Source organism: Chanodichthys erythropterus, chromosome 21 (genome assembly GCF_024489055.1).
Source record: "Chanodichthys erythropterus isolate Z2021 chromosome 21, ASM2448905v1, whole genome shotgun sequence".
Lineage (NCBI taxonomy): Eukaryota > Metazoa > Chordata > Actinopteri > Cypriniformes > Xenocyprididae > Chanodichthys > Chanodichthys erythropterus.
Window position 1 is genome coordinate 9561727 of NC_090241.1, and position 9689 is coordinate 9571415.

The 9689-nt window shown below is 35.5% G+C and overlaps 1 protein-coding gene across 1 annotated transcript; it reads left to right on the forward strand.

Annotated features, from left to right (window-relative positions):
* The first annotated feature begins 6004 nt into the window (after positions 1–6004).
* Positions 6005–9280, forward strand: rps27a (ribosomal protein S27a). The gene is made up of 6 exons (XM_067374448.1): positions 6005–6042; positions 6144–6208; positions 8460–8514; positions 8602–8687; positions 8823–8954; positions 9039–9280. The coding sequence occupies exons 2-6, from the start codon at positions 6161–6163 to the stop codon at positions 9186–9188; spliced, it is 471 nt and encodes a 156-aa protein (XP_067230549.1). The 5' UTR covers positions 6005–6042; positions 6144–6160; the 3' UTR covers positions 9189–9280.
* The last annotated feature ends 409 nt before the right edge of the window (positions 9281–9689 follow it).

Here is a 9689-nt window from a genome sequence, read left to right on the forward strand (position 1 = left end):
ATGTTATTTATGTAAATTATAGGTAAAGATATGCGCTCAATTTCTGTACGGTGTAGCAATTGTTTAATAAAATAAGTGAAACATTAGATGCCATGCTTAAGCAATAATCTTATATCTTAAAGGATTAGTCCACTTTTAAAAAAAAATTTCCTGATAATTTACTCACCCCATGTCATCCAAGATGTCCATGTCTTTCTTTCTTCGATCAGAAAGAAATTAAGGTTTTTGATGAAAACATGACAGGATTATTCTCCTTATAGTGGACTTCAATGGCCTCCAAATGGTTAAAGGTCAAAATTAGTTTCAGTGCAGCTTCAAAGGGCTTTAAATGATACCAGACGAGGAATAAGGGTATTATCTAGTAAAACGATAGGCCATTTTTGAAAAAAATACAACTGTATATGCTTTATAAACACATATTATCGCCTTGCACATGCTTCCACTTTCCGTATTATTCAAAAAGCTTAGCCGTATGTCCTACGCCTTCCCTAGGGAAAAAAAAAATGAAACTGGTGCCGCACTCGTTCTGTAAGTTGAATAGGGAAGGCGTAGGACATACAGCGTAAGCGTTTTGAAGAATGTGGAAAGTGGAAGCACGTGCAAGGCGATTATATGTGTTTATAAAGCATATACAGTTGTATTCTTTCCTAAAATCACAGATCGTTTTGCTAGATAAGACCCTTATTCCTCGTCTGGTATCGTTTAAAGCCCTTTGAAGCTGCACTGAAACTGTAATTTTGACCTTCAACTGTTTGGGCTCCATTGAAGTCCACTATAAGGACAATAATCCTGTCATGTTTTCATCAAAAACCTTAATTTCTTTTCAACTGAAGAAAGAAAGACATGGACATCTTAGATGACATGGAGGTGTTTTTTATTTAAAAGTGGACTAATCCTTTAATCACGGTATCTAGCTATCTCTTACTCTTACCTTTAGCATACTTATAAAAACTTACACCTTCAGGCTGTATCTTTTTGCCGTGAAATCTGTAATGATTTTTATAAATTAGCCTAAACATAAGAAGAACGTTTATTTGTACATCTTTCAGTTAGCCTATTGTATTGCATTATAGTTGTTTTGCCCTCCAAAAAACTAAATGAACTTTGATCATAAAACTAACCATTTAAAAATCATTGGGGAATAGAGAGACAATAATTTATTTGCATATTAGGTAGGCCTAGTCAGCTAAACTGTTATAAAGATATCTTTGAATTACGTTACAAGCTATGAGAATATCATCTTACTGTTTCGTCATAAAAATATCAGCAACTGCACCAAATTGCATGTTTTTGCTCATTTCAGGCCTTTGAATAAAACTGAGATTGTTTCTTCCTTGAGTATGAGCTCCATATTTTCCTATATTAAGCATAAAAGCCTGATGTATCAAGCATATTTTTTATCTAAAGGTAAGAAAGAAATATCTGACTATTATTTTATATGTACATTTTTATAGGATTTATGGGGTATTTTTATCTCTTCTGTTATGCTCTGAGAAGTCTGAACATTGTGTACTTGGAACACAACTATGGAATGTAAATGTTATCTTTGTCACAGTCAAATGATCGATCAACAAAGGAATCCAGGTGGATCCAGATACTGTGACCTGTGACAGCTAATAAAATGACAAGAATTACTTGCAACCTTCATGTCTCTATGTTATCCTGATCCTAGATTAGTCTTGGTCTCCCTTTAGTGAAAACTGTACGTCTGATTACATAAAAATTTGTGCACTTAAAACTCCCTAAGCAAAAGCAACAGGAATGATGTAAGCCTTTGCAAGCACCACTACTAAAAGTTGTACAGTTTGATCATCAGCTGTTTTTAGCACAATGATTCGATCTTTTAGGTCTTCCTGCAGATTCTGGTGAGTCAGTGCCTGTCTGCTGGGCAGATGTCATTGTCTGTCCTCTGTGTGAAAAAGAGACAAAGGCAGATTTGAGGGATAGTTTGTCCTCTCCAGATACTGCAGTCTCCATTGTCGTCCAGATGCCAGTGGGGAAACAAAGTACCAAACTGGTTCTGCAGCGTCTTTGTGCTGCATTGGAGTCATGCCAGCGTGGGCTGACTGCCTTTGCCTCTATAGCGATTGATTAATCAGGGATGTTTGATGCACATCTTCTAGTCTGGGTTCTTTGGTTTGTGCCAAAAGACAAGCCATAATCCATCTTAACTTCTGTAAAAGGAAGCAGGAATATATTTTTAGGTCTTGGATTAAAAACATTTTACACTAAAAAGATTAGCTTTAATCATCTCACTCATGTTGCTGATTCATAACAGTTATCTTGAAATCTTTTGTAACGATGAGTCAGTGTACTTATTTCCCAGAACACAGAGCTCTATCATCTTAGTCATGGGGGAAAGGGAGTCTCCTATAGTCATCAACATTATCTTTGATAAGATTCATAATTTATATATATATATATATATATATATATATATATATATATATATATATATATATATATATATATATATATATATATATATAATTTGTGTGTAGCCTATACATTGGTGATTAGATAATAAAAATATTAATTACAAAAACTTCCATATAAACATTCTTTTATTATGCAAATCTATTAAATGTCATGTTTACTTAAATGTAAATTACATCAAAGATAGTTTAGGGAGGAGGAGACGTCCCAGAAATCTGATCAGTTCAATAGTTGCACCCTCTCTCTGTCAAGATATTTCAGGTTTCTTTGGGAGTAAAATTAGTCTTCTTCTGTTCAGTGTGTTTTGTGGGTTTGCCATTCCAAATTTGGAAGAAGAATCTGGCTGGTATTTAATAGTGAGTTTTGCAGGTCAATGAACTGTGATCATCACAGCATTAAACTCTCAGTCACTCACTCACAGCAGGGGTGTGGCTTCACTTGGCAATGAAAACAATCTCTTGATATCACACTGCACAATCTTATCTTTTAAACTTCTTCAACTATTTCAACCTAATTAAGAGTACAAACAACCCAATCATAACATTTGTAATGGCTTAGGGGATTTCTCCGGTAACTGGTTTGATGACAGAAATCAGACTCATTATAATTGCTGAGATGTTACTGCAGACAGCATGAAATGTTCATGCATCATATCATAAAAATAAAGAGAATAAACTTTCACACTGAAAAGTAACAAATTTTAAATATTTAATTAAATAGAAAACACTTCTCCTGCTCATGCTATTAATTACCCTTTTGCCGTGTTCTTATTGTTAACTGAAATAATTAAAATCATTTTTTAAAACTTAAATAAAGCTGAAATCAAATAAATTATATAAATATTACATGAAAAACTAAATAGAAATATATTAAAAAATTACTTAAAACGCATCATTATGCTGCCATGCCAGTAGTTGGCGATGTCACTTTGTAAAGAAACACTACTTGACTATAGACCGAACGCATAATATACATGCGCATGACATCAAAATTTTCACAAATTCGCATTATTGTAGTGTGCATGGAAATGTTAACGGTATAATTTTCAAAAACTTGCAGTTTAAAACCCATTTTCTAAAGTTTCCGTTTTCAGGCAGTTTTGACGTGAAATCAAATGCCAAAAAGCTTGAAAAGTACATGGGTTAAGGTTAGGTTAGGGGTAGGTTCAGGGCATGGGCGTTTCCTCCGAGGAGGCAAGGGAGGCAGTGCCTCCTCAAAAAAATAGGATGAGAAAATAATCCATATTACATATAAAACAACACAAATATTACAAATTATGACATTAAAAAGAGCACAAGTCACTCGTATTTCTTAAGGAACACTGCCCAACAGCGACACCCACAGGTAAAGTTACAGCAGGAGGAATGCCTCCCTTTGCTCTCATAGAAACCATTGAAAACCATCAGACCCCTGGTGTGTGGTGGGTTTTATAGGGGGTAATTGAGAATGAATGGGGGAAAGTCACATGAGAGGAGCCAATGTCTCCATCGCGCTATGATTGGATGTTATGGTTATGATTGGATATGATTGGTTTGTGCAATAAATCCCGCCTCTTGTTTACGTGCACATTCCGCGCGTCAGTTTGAATGAACAAATGATGGCGTCATTGGAAAGACTAATTGAAAAGTAAACAGATCACCCAGTTAGATATCACCGCATTATGTCATGTCAAAATCAAACTTGAAATGGACTGAAAACATGATGACTGTGGAGGTTTTTAGTGCAATCAGCTTGGTGAAATTAAAAATACAATTTGTGTCTGTGACAGACGGTGTTTACGGAGCATGACTGATGATCCAAAATAGCCTAAGTTGACTATTAAAAAGAAAAACTTCAATACACAAATAAAATATATAGTTTAAATTATTATTGCCTTTAGTTATCATTTTGGAATGAATGTAGAAATGCTTAAAAGACTAACTTGATGAGATTGACTTGGTTTGATAAATAGAATGTTTATTACAATAAATTGTTAATGTAAAATAACAAAATAGAATTGTATTTGGTTCCTTTTTTATGTAATGTAATGTTCATTTAACAAGGAAGATGTGTCAACATTAAGAGTAATGCATGAATTTACAGAACAACACTGCTCACCACTGGTTCAGGGTTAGTAGTTATTACCCAGTTATTACAATTACTAGTACATAAGTACATGGGGAATAGGACTGTAAAATAAAGTGCTACCAAATTCTTTTTGCCTCTTGTCATCAGTTTCAATGCTATTTGAGCATAGTTTGTACATTTTTATCTAAACTGAAAGTATGCAGTGCATTCCATCTTGCTCAGTGTAACGTTTATCTTGCATTATCCTTTGACTATTCACACAAGCAGAGATACCTGATCTCATGGAGGCTGCATAGTGCATGCCCTCTGCTCTCTCATGTCAAATCTGCTGTTTAGATCTTGCTCTACAGCTTTGTTCTGAATCTACTTGCTCCGTCCCCCTGAGCATTTATCACAGGCAGAGACAGTCCTGTTTTTTGGAACTATACGTGTCGTAGCACGCATGGTTTACACTCTGCTTTATTCATGGCGCAACTCTATAACATCATGCAGCAGGTGTCAACATTAATCACTTATGCCTGCTGGGTCATTTGTCTCACAACTAATAGCTGTTGCATGTTTGTTTGTAAAAGGAGTATTAATGTGGTACATTCTTTTAAATGTTGTGCTGACAAATATATGAGAACATGCTGTTCAGAAACAGACCTCTCAGATCTAAGTGCACAAATACAAAGAGTTCCATTTCCTCATTCTGCTTCAGCAGAGAAAATATTAGATTTTTGGCAATGAGAGATGAAGTAAGAGCCATGTTATGCACAGGCTGTTGCCTGTGGTTACAAAAACAAGATTGCACAATATTCACAAAAGTACTGACAGAGCAATGAGCATGTCGTTAACTGGGTAAATTGGCCAACGACTATTTGCTCAAACAAGGGCTGTAAAGGATGTATTATGTAATGCAACAAAGAGGTAGAAACATTTGCATGCTTGTCAGATCTGACATAAGGAGGACTTTGTTGGACATTACATGCATGTGAAAGTCCTTTGAGCCCACCGAATGCATCAAGTTAGTACAACACTGATTGAACTAAATCCATTTTCAATTCTGGTGAGCAACTCTCAAATCCTCTTCTTTCAAAATGTAGTGCCAACACTTGTTATAGCGCCCCTGGTGGTGTACATACATTTCTCCCACATACACTCACGTTCAAAAAGATAAATTCTAAAATAGCACTAAAGCAGTAAATAGCAAAGTTTTCCATTTATAATAAAAATACAATTCATTAAAAAATCGTGAGTTTTTGAGTAAACATCGTGAGTAAACAGTAATGAGATGTTTCAGCAAGAGAAATAATCATTTATGTTTGTATCTGCAGACACTGTAAAATAATCGATTTTGACAGCTCAATAAAATGAAAACTCAATATGTTATAGTTCATAATTATATCTTAATAGTTAAATTAACGGCGTCTATACAACTTTAAAATGTTTTGTGGACATTTAACCGTCAGGCAGTTTGTCGGGCAGCCTTACAGCGCTGAAGAGCACGTTTTACCGTTTGAAGGACCCTTTTCGATTTCCGCCATCTACGAGCTGGTGGTGAGTTACTGTTACGAACGAATAATAACGAAATAAATATGATATTCGTTTATATATGTGCTTTTACTTTACCCAGAAACATTCATATGTGTTATACACAGGTGGATTGAACGTCAAGATGCAGATTTTCGTGAAAACCTTAACGGGGAAAACCATCACCCTCGAGGTGAGGCGCAGATGAGCCGCCCGAGACAGTTCCATACTTTATTATTTGAGTTTATTGCAGCGTTTGACTATATGATGCTGATTTTCTGGCATTGTAGGAACCTTTAAATATAATAGTTTAGTATAGGTACTGTAATAACTTAAGCAAAAGCAATTTTTTATTGTTATTCGGAAGCCCCAAATGATGCTAATGCTATGTCATGTGGCTCAGCTGCATTCGTACAGTGAGGAGACTGGAAACGAATATAAACTGTCTAAAATGTGTCTACAATTTGAGGAAATAATAATATTAGGAATATTTAAATTCAGTTATGCAGTTTTTTTACTTAACTGCAGTTGCTCAAATTTACAGCCACAACATCAATGTATGGGTAACACTTTATTGTAAGTTTTCGTTTATTAACATTAGTTAACTTCATTATTTAAAATGAACTGCCAGTGAACAATACTTTTATTAATCAATCAGACAGCATTTATGAATCTTAGTTAATGATAATCTGAACATTTACTAGTACATTTAGGTCAAAAGTTGTATCTGTTAATATTAATGCATTGTGAACGAACAAACAACAAACTGTAAGAACATACTGCTCATTGTTAACGTTGGTGAATTAAAGGATTACTTCACTTCTGAAGGAAAATTTCCTGATAATTTACTCACCCCCATGTCATCCAAGATGTTCATGTCTTTCTTTCTTCAGTTGAAAAGAAATTAAGGTTTTTGATGAAAACATTCCAGGATTTTTCTCCTTATAGTGGACTTCAATGGAGCCCAAACGGTTGAAGGTCAAAATTAGTTTCAGTGCAGCTTCAAAGGGCTTTAAATGATACCAGACGAGGAATAACGGTCTTATCTAGCGAAACAACAATCGGTCATTTTAGAAAGAAATACAACTGTATATGCTTTAAAAACACAAATGATCACCTTGCACGTGCTTCCACCTACCATATTCTTCAAAAAGCTTACGCTGTATGTCCTACACCTTCCCAATTCTACTTGCAGAGAAAACAGAACTGGCAGCGCATTCGTTCTGTAAGTTGAATAGGGAAGGTGTAGGACATACAGCATAAGCTTTTTGAAGAATATGAAGGTGGAAGCACATGCAAGGTGATCATTTATGTTTATAAATCATAAATATATATATATTTTTTTTAAGAAAATGACCAATTGTTTCACTAGAATAAGACCCTTATTCCTCGTCTGGTATTGTTTAAAGCCCTTTGAAGCTGCACTGAAACTAATTTTGACCTTTAACAGTGGAGTCCATTTAAGTCCACTATATGGAGAATAATCCGGGGATGTTTTCATCCAAAACCTTAATTTCTTTTCAACTGAAGAAAGAAGGACATTGATATCTTGGTTGACATGAGGGTGAGTAAATGATCAGTACAATTTTACTTGAAAGGGGACTAATCCTTTAAATACAAAGAGCTTTCAATAAAAAATAATAATAATAAAAATAAAAAACCCCGCCAGACTTGGGCTATGTTCAGACTGCCAGCAAAAATCCTTTTTTTTTTTTTTTTTTTTTTTTTTTGCATATCCAGATGGGTTTTTGAAAGTCTGGACAGCCAAACAAACAAAAAAAAAAAACACAATCTGAATTTTTTTTTTTTTTTATAAATCTGATTCAAACAAACCATGTTTGGAGGTGGTTTGAAATGTGAATCAAATCAGGTTTTTGCAGATGCTTCAGTTTGGATGCTCTGGCTGCTCAAATTGTCTTTGCATCACTCTTTAATGCGACACACAGCAATACCATCAAAACTGATGACGGAAACACTGCACAGTGAAGCTGGCGGTGACTACAGCACAGAACATCTCAATATATATATACTAGTCTTCTCTGGATGCCGCCGATATTTTATTTATTTTTTTTCTTGCGCGACGGAGGAGTTCTGCATGAGTTCTTATTTAGATTTTTCCTGCATCTGTTTTGAAAGATTCGTCACATACGTGGGTACAGCTGATACACCTACATCGATGCCAAAGCAACCCATACAGAGGGGTTGGTTATGTCTGGACACATCTTATTTAATCACGTGTAATTAATAGTGCAGTCTGCCTGAGAAGATCTGATTTGAGAAGAAATCCAATTTGCCCACAGTCTGAAAACAGCCTTAGACCTCAAAATGAGTTTGTGACTTGAAAAAAAGTTACAATTGTTGTTGGACTCCTTTTCATTTGAATAGCTGTTGCTTTAAGTGCAGTTTACTGTTAAGTAATTTAAATTGAAATCAATGTTTTATAGGTTGAGCCCTCTGATACCATTGAAAATGTCAAGGCAAAGATTCAAGACAAGGAAGGTAAGTTGTTTGCAATGCTGTGAACTACAAAAACATTAAAAAAAACATTAAGATAAAAGACTGACTGCTAAAATGTCTTGAATGCAGGAATCCCTCCTGATCAGCAGAGATTGATCTTTGCTGGTAAACAGCTGGAGGATGGACGCACCCTGTCTGATTACAACATTCAGAAGGTCAGTAGATAATGATTCAAGCTGAATGATCATACAGATTTGAAGGTTGTGTTTAATCATATTGCACCGCTCAAGTTTTCCAATAATGTAATAGTCTCCAAAGCATTCAAATTAACGCTGCGCTCATTCATCCAGGAGTCCACACTGCATCTCGTGCTGAGACTGCGTGGTGGTGCTAAGAAGAGGAAGAAGAAGTCCTACACCACCCCCAAGAAGAACAAGCACAAGAGAAAGAAGGTCAAGCTCGCTGTGCTTAAATATTACAAGGTAGGTTACCTGTCAGGCATGTATTCTGCATTCGGCTTTGGGAGTTGTCAGTATGATCTTTAAGTTGCCCGTTTTGATCCTCAGGTTGATGAGAACGGCAAGATTCACCGGCTGCGCCGTGAGTGTCCCGCAGATGAGTGTGGAGCCGGGGTGTTCATGGCCAGCCACTTCGACCGTCATTACTGCGGGAAGTGCTGCCTGACTTACTGCTTCAACAAACCAGAGGACAAGTGAAGTACGCTCCTGACGACATGCTCCGTGTAGCATTCTGTTCTTCAGATTGTACTTTGTAAATAAAGTTGTGGTTTGCCACATTTAAAAATGAATCTCTTGTCTCCTGATTAACATCACTTTTTGGGGGTTTTGACCTATTATACTGGCAAGTTGGCTAAAATTGTTATTGGTAAATGATCATGAATAAATAAAACTTTGATTCTTGGTAACAGGACATGCAGAATACTTTAGTAACAAAGTATATTTTAGAGGGGTTATCTTCATTTTGCATTGTAATTTTGAGTCCTATTTTATATTAGGTGTCTTTGGCCTGGTTTCACAGATTATGCCTTGGTTCAATTAGGGTATTTAATTAGTTTTTATAAACATACCCGAGGAAAAAAAAGCATTACTGGTGTGCATCTTGAGACAAAACAATGGCTCTGACATATTTAAAAATGTCAATGCAAGTTACTTTCAGTAAAAAAAAAACAAAAACGCTCAAACATGCATTTTAGTCTA

Coding starts and splice junctions, on each gene's coding strand:
- rps27a (XM_067374448.1), top strand. CDS start 6,161: ATGCAGATTTTCGTGAAAACCTTAACGGGGAAAACCATCACCCTCGAG. Junction 8,515..8,601: donor AAAGATTCAAGACAAGGAAG/GTAAGTTGTTTG, acceptor TCTTGAATGCAG/GAATCCCTCCTGATCAGCAG. Junction 8,955..9,038: donor CTGTGCTTAAATATTACAAG/GTAGGTTACCTG, acceptor TTTGATCCTCAG/GTTGATGAGAACGGCAAGAT.